At 38.4% G+C, this 12943-nt stretch overlaps 1 protein-coding gene across 9 annotated transcripts in view; it reads right to left on the bottom strand.

Annotated features, from left to right (window-relative positions):
- The window catches only part of NEO1 (neogenin 1), a 477222-nt gene that overhangs the window by 114142 nt on the left and 350137 nt on the right, over nt 1-12943 (bottom strand). For 5 of the 9 annotated variants that reach the window (XM_075069482.1, XM_075069491.1, XM_075069483.1 and 2 more), the window contains exon 8: nt 2696-2915. In XM_075069482.1, the coding sequence (XP_074925583.1) occupies nt 2696-2915 (220 nt within the window). The remainder of the gene's footprint in view (nt 1-2695; nt 2916-12943) is intronic. The other 4 variants (XM_075069485.1, XM_075069492.1, XM_075069489.1 and 1 more) reach the window with 1 other exon arrangement.

Below are 12943 nucleotides of genomic sequence, written 5' to 3'. Positions count from 1 at the left end.
TATCTACTTGGCAGCCGGTATCAAGTGGAGTGCCCCAGGGGTCGGTCCTGGGGCCGATTTTGTTCAACATCATTATTAATGATCTGATGGGATTAATTGCACCCTTAGCAAGTTGGCAGATGACACTAAGCTTGGGGGAGAAGTAGATACGATGGAAGGTAGGGATAGAGTCCAGAGTAATCTAGACAAATTGGAGGATTGGGCCAAAAGAAATCTGATGAGGCTCAACAAGTACAAGTGCAGAGTCCTGCATTTAGAAAGGAAGAATCCCATGCACCACTACAGGCTGGGGACCAACTGGCTAAGCAGCAGTTCTGCAGAAAAGGACCTAGGGATTACAATGGATGAGAAGCTGGATATGAGTCAGCAGTGTGCCCTTGTTGCCAAGAAGGCCAACGGCATGTTGGGCTCTATTAGTAGGCTCACTGCCAGCAGATCGAAGGAAGTGATTATTCCCTTCTATTTGACACTGGTGAGCCCACACCTGGAGTGTTGCATCCAGTTTTGGTCCCCCCACTACAGAAGGGATATGGACAAATTGGAGAGAGTCCAGCGCAGGGCAATGAAAATGTTATTAAAGAGCTAGGGCACATGACTTAGGAGGGGAGGATGAGAGAACTGGGGTTATTTAGTCTGGAGAAGATAAAAGTAAGGCAGGGTTCCAAAGCGGATGGAGCTAGGCTGTTCTCAGTGATGGCAGATGACAGAACAAGAAACAATAGTCTCAAGTTGCAGTGACTAGGTTGAGGGAGGTCTAGGTTGGATATTAGGAAACACTATTTCACTAGGAGGGTGGTAAAGCACTGGAATGGGTTACTTAAGGAGGTGGTGGAATCTCCATCCTTAGAGGTTTTTAAGGCCCGGCTTGGCAAAGCTTTGGCTGGTGTTGGTCCTGCGTTGAGCAGGGGATTGGACTAGATGACCTCCTGAGGTCTCTTCCAACCCAAATATTCTAGGATTCTATGACTCCATGAATTGTTTGCTTAATTAAGTTTGACAGAATCAAAATTCAGCCTAACCTGGATAAACACTGGCAACTTGTCAGATCATGCCTAATTTGAATATGATAAGGCAGATAGCAACCATAGTCATTTTTAATGAGAAGGCATAGCATTTAGAGAGGATGATGGTTATATCTTACTTTTAATCTAGTTCATTACATTTTCTTTTAGCTTCTTATTTACATTACACAAAATTTTCTAGTCATACGTACGCAAATCTCCAGGTCCAGCTTTCATCTTAGGATCTCAACACTTTACAAATGTTAAATTACATAACACCCTTCTAAAGGAGGTAAACATTATTATCTTTATTTGGCAAAAAAATACACTTATACAAAGAGATTAGCAGCAGAGCCTGCAGGAATGCTGACTGGGGCTGTGTCCACCTCACATAAGGTATGTTTACACTGCAATAAAACACCCACGGCTGTCCTATGTCAGCTGACTCAGGCTCATGGGACTCAACTTGTGGGGCTATAATATTGCAATGTAGACATTCAGGCTCGGCCTGGAGCCTGGGATCCGAGACCCTCCCCATTTGTGGGGCCTCAAAGCCCAGGCTCCAGCACAAGCACAAACATCTACACTGCAGTGTTATAACCCCGCTGCCTGAGTCAGCTCACATGGGACAGCCACAGGTTTTGTATTGCAGTGTGGACATACCTTTAGGCACTGATCCAGCAGGATTCTTAAGCAAGTGTCTAACTTTAAATATAAGAAGTCCTACTGAAGTCAGTGTCATGGCTCACATGCCTAAAGTTAAACAAATGCTAAAAACCTTGTTGAATTAGGGCCACAGCAGAATTTGTGTGGGCCAAACTAAGTGAACCACAGAGGGTATTAGCAGCAAATCAACCCCTACCTACATGGTAATGCCCTGGAATTTCCTAGGCAAATCTCTAAAGATTAAGAGATGTGTCTGCCCCTTTGCTCAGGAGAGAAGCACTTCAGCAGGAAGTATGTTCCTGGTTCCTGCTGAATATTTACACAACTGAAGACCTTGAATTGGGGGAGGCAGGCAGACATTCCCAGAAATTTGCCCCCCATGAGTTCCCAGATGGTAGAGGCGCCAGCTCCCTGACATCCCCTGAAGACTTGCACTGCTTAAACTGAGTATTAACTCCTGTTTACCAATTAGGGGAGCTTCTACCTCATGATGATGCTAGACTGCCATTCTGAGCGGCAGATCCTTTCACTAAAAAAGCTGGATGTATTGTATTAAACTGGTGAAGCATTGTGCCAACACAAGATTAATGAATGATCAGCACTATGATGATTTTAATGGCAATTGTAGTACGTAAAGGAGTCAACAGTCACCAACAGTTACCACACTGTAGTATCTGGAATCTGACAGCATGTCTCTGGTTTTAGAACATGAAATAATTTCTGCATTTCAGATATTGTGGTGTAGTATCTATTGACTGTTTAAGGGCTAACATGGTGCAAGAGTTTACCATATATATTTTACTTGTCCCTTGAACATTTAGCCCTGGAACAAATATCAAGGACTGCTAATTCTAATTGTTTCCAGTAAAACTTTGGCAACCCCTCTAGCCCTTCGGCTTTTGGACACTGTATGGAACCACTATATATATATTGTTTGCCCTTATAAACTAGTGTGAGGGGACAGTATTTGAGATGTGAAAGGATGGAGAAAACTGAATTCAATTCAATTCACAAGCAGAGGTCTTTACCTGTTTATACCTTCCTTGGTGTAGAATACTGTATAGGTGAGGTTGTCTCCATGAGGATCTGATGCTGGTGTCCGCCACGTCAGTTTAATGAAGCGAGTAGAGACGAGGGAGGCCACGACATCCCGAGGAGCTGAAGGCAATGGTCCAGTTGTAGCTGGTGCTAGATGGTCAGTAGTGGCACTGGTCAGTGAAGTGGGAGGTAATGTTGGGATGGCAACATCTTGTCATGTGCAAACATTGGGGAATATGAAGGGCAAACATCACGACGGTTTAAAAAAAGAAAAACAGAAAAAAACAAAAGAAATAAACAAAACCACGATGGGAAACAAAACAAAATGAACACACACACAAAAGGCCATTAAACTGAAGGCTGACATGCATGCAAAGCATAACTATTGAAAACTAATGGGAAATATTAAAGGACGCATCATTGTAGAGCAAGCAGACCAAATCTCCATTGTAATGGAAGTGGCAAGGGAAGGGGAAGGGTGAGAATTGAGGAAAAATATCACCTCATAAGAGGACAAATCAGTGTCCAACAATATTTTTCATTTTTTGTAAGAAATAAAAAAAAATAAATCAACTTTCATTTGCTATCCAATAGTACATTCAAACCTGATTTTCTATTTTACTTTGTTAAAATGTGGTATTAATTTGTACTAGACTCAGTTATAACAAGTAATCTGTGGATTATACAAAGCTCATTGAAGAGGCACTGCAAGGTTATCCAGTTCTGATGGGCAAATTATGAAGTAGGTTAGCAGAGTTCCAGTTGCATATCAAACTATAGTGTCATCTACCTGCTGCATAGTACCATTTAACTGTTATCTGAAGGAGTTTGGGGTGTAATACAGTCAATACATCTGATGCAGTGACAGTCTTCCTATGAAATTTAGACAGGTGCTCCTACCTTCTACCCAAATCAGGTATTTCTCTCCAAAAACTAGTTATTTCTCATTGTTTACTGATTTTTTTATGACAATTTTAAAGGGTATTAACAGAACCACACCTAATATTGCTTCATGAGATGAAGAATGCCATGTAAACTTTGTTGTTGAATGTCTTGTACGTAATCATATATTATGCCTCTATAGTAATGCTCAGACAAATCCCTTGGATTAATATATTAAAAAGTGGTAAACTGTAATCTGATGCATGTTAATAGCAGCAGCTACTGTATGTAAACAGTTTTATGCTAAATCCCATTAAGACAATCCATGCAAGCCTCCACTAAATCTAGTGCTAATATTCTGTGTCGGGAGAAGCCCAGTTACATGCAGTATTATAGACTGTGAATGCAGCAACTCCGATTGTTAAGGTCACCTGACATTTTCCATTACAAGATTTTTTTTTCAGTTGCTTAGAACTTTATTAAAAACTTAAACCATTCAGGTTGACTTGTTTTTGGAAATGTCATCTAATGATTCTATGATCTATGAAAACGGTTCATCCATTTCCAAAAATGTGGTTAGGGAACAATACATGTTTTTAACTCCCTTACAAACATTTTGTTGAGAAGTCATAGTGCCTCCATGATCTGGAGCAGCAACTTGACATTTTAGGATGTCTAGAGTCAGGTGTCTACAGTCAAAAAGTCCAAATCATTAACTGCCCACTTTCTAAGCTGTGTCATAATACTAAAATAATAGCAAGGTATTATTGTTCCTTTATAGTTTTTCTGAAAATTATTTTGTACTTTGTTTTACATTAACCATGTGTAAGCCTAATCATTATGTCCTAAATATTACTGATGTAAAATCTGAATGAGCAGTAGTTGAACAGTCTGACAATCATTGTGATTGCTTGGATAATGGAGCTGTTTTTGACCTTCTTGGAAATCAGGATTAAATTGGTATTTACAATAAGCTAAAAACATCTTTGATGCATGCTATGTAGCTTGCATCACATTTCAGGCTTTACATTTAACTTTAGACACTTTAGTAGAGGCTCTCGTGTGAATTATTAAAATTTGGAGTTTGCCTCACTCTTTTGCTGATGGTACACAATATGCTATTACATTTTTTTTATGCAGTTATGATATCAATAGGAAGGAGGAGGAAGTGACTGATTGTTGTGCATTAGAGGCATAGAGGACAACTGCAGTATTGGTGGATGATAAACACCTCTGTCATGAGTGGCAAGGATAAAACTACAGACACATCCACAGAATAAAATAATGTTTACAGTTGCATGAATGACAAACAAGATGGCAAATCAGTACAGATACTGAAAGACAGGGCTATTGACAGTGTTACTAAAAGAACCTTCATTTTAAATTCCAAATATGAAAACTAGCAACAAAATATCCTCTCAGTCTTGACCAAGCAGAACTCTCTGTTCTCATAGTTTCCATTTCTCAAACAACTGACACCAGTGGCAAAAGCAATATATACAATACACTCACAACCATGCTTATTATTTAGTTTATGCTTCATATCACTTTCATATTGCAGGTTCAGTCCTTAAAAAAACAAAACGAAACCAAGAACAACTCGCCACGTTTTTATGGTGCTAGAAGTGACATCCATTGGCTGACAGCCTAGAATATTTGCTTTTATCAGACCTACAGAATATGACAAAGTCTATGATGAGAACTACTTAATATGAAACAATCACGCACACGATGCTTCAAAGACCTGTGCTTTTATTGGTTAAACGACCACAGCAAGTAAGTCTCCATCTCTCTTTTATCTTCTCCTTTGACTGAGACCTTGCATTTCCTCAGCTGACTGGGCCTTAACTCCACCCCACATATGCCAAACTACCACTATATGACCACTATAACTGCCACACAGTCCACATCTGCTGAAATCTGCGCCCCCCCCCCCTTTTTCAAAAATCTCCTCTCTGTCCTTGTTTACATTGGCAATGTTTGGGGAAAGTGTAGGTGAAGCCATCATGACCACTAAATTCCAGTGACACTGGGTATCAGGAAGTTTAGACTTGAAATTAGATGAAGGTTTCTAACCATCAGAGGAGTGAAGCTCTGGAACAGGCTTCCAAGGGGAGTAGTGGGGGCAAAAGACACATCTGGCTTCAAGACTAAGCTTGATAAGCTTATGGAGGGGATGGTATAATGAGATTGGTCTTTGACTATTAGCGGTAAATATGCCCAATGGCTTGTGACGGGATGTTAGATGGGGTGGGATCTGAGTTACTACAGAGAATTCTTTCCTGGTGTCTGGCTGGTGAGTCTTACCCACATGCTCAGGGTTTAGCTGACTGCCATATTTGGGGTCAGGAAGAAATTTTTCTCCAGGGCAGATTGGCAGAGACCCTGGGTTTTTTTTGCCTTCCTCTGCAGCATGGGGCACGGGTCACTTGCTGGAGAAGATTCTCTGCACCTCGAAGTCTTTAAACCATGATTTGAGGACTTCAATGGCTCAGACACAGTTTTGATACAGGAGTGGGTGGGTGAGATTCTGTGGCCTGGTTGTGCAGGAGGTCAGACTAGATCATCATAACGGTCCCTTCTGACCTTAAAATCTATGATTCTATGATTACTGCTGGGATACTGTGATCAGAGTCTATTTACTTTAAGAAGAGTAATTTTCAGAGATTGTCTAAGGCAGTAGAAACTGAAATACAACAGACTAATAACCCCTACAAATACCAGTATGTACAGAATGCCATTGGCTCTTCTCAGACAAACTAAGTAGTGCAGTCAGCTTTCCCATCTTCAAACAACTCCAGTAGGGTATCATCCATTTCAGAATCCAATCCAAGTTTTTTCCCCTTTATATCTTTATGGATTTCTTACAGACATTGGGACAGATTCTGGTCCTTGTTCTTGGGCCAAATAAGAGCTGCAGTAACCCAGGAGAGATGTGGGTGTATGTGGCCTTACACTGCTTCACCTAGTACTCCTAGGAGTATGGGAGGTACCAAAGGATAAAGGGGGCAAAGCAGGAGAATAGCATTCATCAAAGTGCTTAAGTGCATGCTTAACCTTAAGCATATTCATAGTCCCATTTAAGTCAGTGGAGCTCCTCTGAAGCTCATATTTAAGCACCTGCATCACTGTTTCACTGGACTGTGTTCCTAATCACTGACACCCTTTATGTTCCCTCAACACAATCTTGCCATTGTGGATAAAAATGTGGTAGCCTTCTATATAGCTCCTGTAAACATGAATAATCTCCCAGCATAGCTGAAGACTCTCATTTTTATTTCCAGTTGAAAACCTATTTTTCCCCTGTAGATTTTATTTCCTTTCCTTCTACTTTTATCTCTGTTACTTCATTATTTAATTCCATTAAGTACTTTGGGATTCAGTTTGTGTGAAGAGTGCTATACAAATATCAAGTTGAACAGTACTGCATAGAAGCCATGTCAGGCAGCCATACGTCTTCTGAAGTGGTAACTTCTGGTCCATCCCTGAAAGATGACTGTTTCACTGCTATAGGGTAGCATTTTCATAAGCACTTAACTGTGTTTGGAACCTAAATTCCATTCCAGGGGGACTTAGGACCCTAACTCAGTTAGGCACTTTTGAAAATTTTACCCACATAATTCCACATAGCATCAATTTCATTGGCTTAACACTCAAAGAAAGCTAATCATAGCCACTCTTTTAGTTGCTCAGCCTAATTCCAGGAAGAATGAGGGAAACAAATATCTGTTATGAATTTAAAAAGAAAAAAAATTAAACTCAGTAGCAAATCTTTTTCCACAATAGCAGTTCTCTCTCCTAAAATCCAACACTTCTTGACATTCTAATTTTAAAATATGCATCTTTAGATTACATTACATTAATGTTTTGGTTCATGTATGATGTCTTGGTAACAGTGTCAGGTGATTTATTTAAATTATAAACTCTTTGGGGCAGGGAACATGTCTTATCTATCGTTGCAAATCACCATGTTAATTAAAAGAGTTATCTAAAGGTTTTTAAATAACCGAACTGAAACCAAAGTACCTGATGAAAACTGCCCATAAAAAATAACTCTAATGAATTTTTTTAAAATTCACATTTAATTTAAAACACTGTCCACTTATTAATATATTCATCTCTACATATAATGAAACACCCCCATCATTTGCTTGAAGTAATCTGTACACTGTATTTGTGGAACCTGTAGGCATCAAGCCGAAGCATCTGGGAGAGCTGCCAAAGTTTCCCAGATTAACAAAAACTCAGTTGTGTCCCTGTGCAAGACTAGAGACTGGAAATACTTCTCCTGACTGCATTGTAGGTAGATCAAGCAAACACAGTAAAAAAAACAGTGGGGTGTGAAAAATAAACCATGAACCAAATAAATGCATGAAAGACTTGTAAATTGTACATGTAAGGTAAGCAAGGAATAAGCAAGCAAACTCACCCAGGGGAAGCAGCAATTAAATATCAAGTTGGTAACAAATTGGTATTGTTGAAACCTGTGCTATCCATTTAGAAGACTAAGTTATTTCCTTCCTCCCTTTAGCCCCCTATTCTCTTTCAAAATGCCTCGAATGCCATTACAAACAGATTTGTGAGCACAATGCTCAGTAGTGCACAGCTATGTCAATGAATAACTACACTAAAATTAGTTTAATACCAATAAAGGAACCACTTTATTATCTCAAACTTTTAAGCACAGTTTAACAAGGTATTTGTGAAACAAATCTTTACATACATCTCATCATCGTTTTTTTATTTCTCTGGAACATTCCTTAAATTGCTATTTCTGGGTAGTTTTGTATTAATCTCAATTTTTTTAGCAGCACGTCAAAGATGCAAGTGATTTGTTAAGAACCTGGATAAAGCGTCATGTTCCACATCGCCAGAACGATAAACAACAGATCAATCTTCTCAATTATTGCTGATATTGAGATTCTTTTCATAAATATTTTTGAATGGGCTCTCAAGGAAAAAAACCCAACCATTTCCCACACTCAGTCTAATGCCCCACGATGCTGCAAAATCCCCGGACAGTATGTTTCCTTGATCATTTGAAAGAAATGGTTCAGCAGAACTACAGCTGATCTTAAATGAATCAGTCTCCCTTATATTTTAAATAGCAGCTCCACTGTGCTCAGAAGGTTTTCATTAAATAATGATATGGTTGCTAAAAGTATATTTAGTAAAATGCTGAAACATAGGACTTAACTGCTTGACTAATGGACACTGAAAAGAGGCTGATTTATCTGTCTGAACCAAAAGACTGGATAAACATTTTTAAATATTATGAAACAAAACTTCCAAAATATTGCTCTTTCTGCTCCAAGAATGAAGTTTTCCAATGCATTTTATAGTAAACTCAGCAACAAAACACAATGAGATGCTTGTATTATAAGACTAAACTGATGCAGATGACCTTTAACTACCAAGACAAATGTTCATTGCAGGCACTGGGCATTCAGTAAGTATCCAGCTATGATGCAGGGGATTGATATCAAATGTTATAATGTGGGAAATGACTAACCTACAATTAAAAAAAATAGAAAAATAAGTTTATCATCCCAAGAGATATACATGTTCTGCCAGACATTGTAATGTATGTGCTGTAGATTTCCTACACATAGCTCTGCCAATTTGCCTAGGCCATGGCCTGAAATATCCCATGTTTACGATATGCAAAGAGTGAATTCCAGCTAAAACAAGCTTAACACACATCCTACTGACTCAGCTAAAGAGAAGATTCCTTATCATGCACCTGACAGATCTGAAGACCACAAGGTTCCTAGTTAGTCCAGCTGTGGCAATGTGCAGAACGAACACTTTGGAGCACGACCTGGCTTGCTAATTGCTCAAGTCTGTTCTGTCATAACATTCCTTGGCAAATATTCTAGTCCAAGGGATTTTCTTGAACAGTGACTACCTTTTGTGACAATTGTATCAAAATGCTTTGTAATGTGCACAAATATCCACAGGTGTCTAGACTGAAACCAAAATCATTGTTCTTGGTAACTTAATACAGATCTGAACTCAGGTCTCAGTGGTGAAAGCACAGTATAAAACATTCCCTTGGTGGTTTTCCATTCAGTAAAAAAGTGAGGATGACTACTATATTTTGATGGATTAAGATGGTACAATTCTTCAATGACACAGCAAAGAGAATCTCATCATTATTAAAATAATTTGCTGGGGGAGACAGAACTAATTCGAATATATTTAAGTGATGTTATTCTATGATAAGCACTTCAGGATGCTAATGTGATCATTTAAAAAAAAGTTCTATCAAAAACATCACTCCCAAAGGGCTACTAAAATGAAATGTTTTACTGGTTAGCTAATTATTATAAATATTTTCTATGCTGTCTAGCCCCTCCGGTTTAGATTTCCCTTTTCCTCTCTCTTTCTCTCCAACTGCACACAATGGCATAGTCACAGGCTTTCCTCCAGCTTTAGGCAATAGCATTCCAATGCCAACAGCCTAACACTGACTATACCAAATGAAAATTAAAAAAGTAAAATGGTTATCATAAGAATGACGACCACAGTCATTTTAAACTACAACAAAGTAGTGGTTTATATAAAACAGTAGGTTTTATTATGCATCAGACATACTAAAGAGAGAGATGTATATAGTAAAAATGTTTGTCTAGTGACCAGTACACCTCACTAGTCAGGAATTTTTATTCTGCTGACAGCATTGCCACTTAGTGGCTGAACAACCGTGGACAAGTTGAACTCTCTGTGCCTCAGTTTTACGAATCTGCAAAATGAGGATACTACTGCTACAATCTACCTAGTAAAACCATTGTTGAGAATTACTTAACATTTGTGAGCACTCAGTCTTGGATATAAAAATACTATATATAATGCTGCAAGCGTAAAGGAAACCCATTTTAAGATTATAAACACAGCGATCAACGTTATAGCTGCTTAAGAACAATGGCTTGGCTTACAACCTCTGGCTTGGCTTACAAAAACTTTTTTTAAAAAACAGCAAATTTACCATTTCACCAAAAAATCATGAACTAAGTTATTCAAAATTCTTGAATGCTTTATCATCTTTAATTGTAAAAGTAAAAATAAATGTCTCATAAGAACCAAATTGCCAACATTGAATTTAGTTATTCTGGCAAGGTTATTTACTTGTTAAAACAGCAGTCTTCTCTGTGTAGATTGACAGTCAAAGAATTACTTAATGCTAGGCCAGAATATGAATTTGAAACACATCTCAATTCCATCAAAAGCACTGTTTGCCCAGCTTTGAACTTCACAGAAAATATCCTCTCCCCCTCCTACATTTATCTTTGGTCTTGGTTAGGAGGCTGTGAAACTTTAAAGAGCATTAGTCACAAGCTACATTCATCAGCTGATCAGATTCTTTGACATATGCCTTTGTAGAATTAAGTAATACAGCATCACCTGGTGGCAGTGTTATTGTTATGAAATAACTGCACCATTACGTATTTACCATATCTTATATTTTAAAGGACAGCCCCCCATCTGTTTCCTGTATTTACCTAGTCTCTTTTTCTTATGCTTAGACTAAGTTTTTCAGTGCAGGACTTGTCCTTTTATTCTTAACTGTGCACTAGGTACTACCACCATATAACTAAATAATATATTAGTTAGTGATACAAGTCCAGTTCTTACTGGACAAGTGTCCATATCGATAAAATTGACACTTTTGCTGACAGTCTCAGCAGATCAGGTATGATGACTGAATTACTTCTCCACCTTGTAACACACCTGAATTACACCTTTCTTAGGGTTTGTCTACATGGACATTTAGTATGCAGCAAGCTATGGTATGAAGCCTGCCACGGTCTAACAATGTGCACCCTTGCTGATGTGCATTAAAAGTCCACTAATGCGCTCTGACTTAGTCCTGTTTCAAAGAGGACTAAATCACTATACTAAACACTTAAGACAATGAAGACAATATATGGACACTGTGTATATTCTGTGAACATACATACATTCAGATGTGTACAGTTTTGGCAATGAGTACATTTTAAAAAATATTTCATTGTAAACTTTTAAAGGAAGTCATAAAATCCAGGATAATAAAGAACACTCCTCCCAAAGTCATGGCATTGTGAAATGTTTTGCTTTAAAGGAAAGAATTTGATTTTTTCCTGTCATATAAAACAGTCATTAAAAAAGGTGTGACAGACATTATTGACGCATCACACAGCAGAGAGTCCAGAGAGGAAGGCAGCCTCGCCTATAATCCTAATCAGAAATGCTGCATTTCAGAGAGGATACCAGCATCCAACAGAAGGAGGTAACAAGAAAAAGGCACTGAATATGTTTCTCATCATAACAGACACAGACTACTAAAAGAAGGAAAAAACCCAAACACACAGTCCCACTTTCTTCCCCCAGAGACCTGAAAAACTAATGCTCAGAAATGGGCTTTCCGGCTCAAGCAAAACCCAACCAAAACTGCATATTCAAAAATGAAGTAAACAACATACTGCAATGTTTGAAAATCAGTTTTCTAATATCCTGTCCCCAAGAACATGTAAATAATAATACTAACAATAAATAATAAAAACTAAGCCAATGCCATCATATACGAAGGCAACACAAAATACATCCTGTACAGACTTCCCTGGGAATGTAAATATTCTTAAAATTGTATTCTTATGGAGGACTGAAATCTCTGAAGAAAAGTGGAATCTTTAGCAATGTATGGTAGTTTGAGTTGAATTTTTCATAACAGTAGAAAGCAACAGTTTGATTCTGCCATCCAATACGCTATATTAAAACGTAAATAGTTCTTTACGGAGAAGTTACAAATAAAAATACAGTACAGACTGGAAAAAACATTTATTTTTACTGCATGTGGAGCCATTTACAGGAAATTTACAGAGTTGAGGAGTCAGACTGCAGCAACACAACTTCTGGCTGTGATCTCATTAGGCTTCTGCTACTGACCTGCTGAGTGATCTTGGGCAAGTCATTTCACTTCTCTGTGTCTGCTTCTGATCTAACACTTTGTGTCTCTTGTCTATTTAGACTGTAAGCTCTTCTGGGCAGATGCGGTCTTTTAGTTTTCATTTCACCATTTGTCCAGTGCCTGGCACAACTGAGCCCCAATTTCTGTTGGTGGTTGTAAGCACTAATGTAACACAAACCACAACAATAATCTCACAAAACAACCAGACTTGGGCATACCATTAAATGGCAGACATCCAAGGAACATCTGCAGTGGTATCATGCATTGTTACTGACCTGTGGTGATAGTTTATTCAAGTGTAATACTTTTTAAAGAGACCTTCAAGGATTCCCACAGTCTGGGATGGACACTTTTTTAAAATTGCAGTGTGAATTGAAATAAATATGTGCATCTGTTTTGGAAATGTGGC

The sequence above is a fragment of the Chelonoidis abingdonii genome, chromosome 9 (assembly GCF_003597395.2).
Source record: "Chelonoidis abingdonii isolate Lonesome George chromosome 9, CheloAbing_2.0, whole genome shotgun sequence".
Classification (NCBI taxonomy): Eukaryota; Metazoa; Chordata; order Testudines; family Testudinidae; genus Chelonoidis; species Chelonoidis abingdonii.
This window is presented reverse-complemented; position numbering and strand designations above follow the sequence as displayed.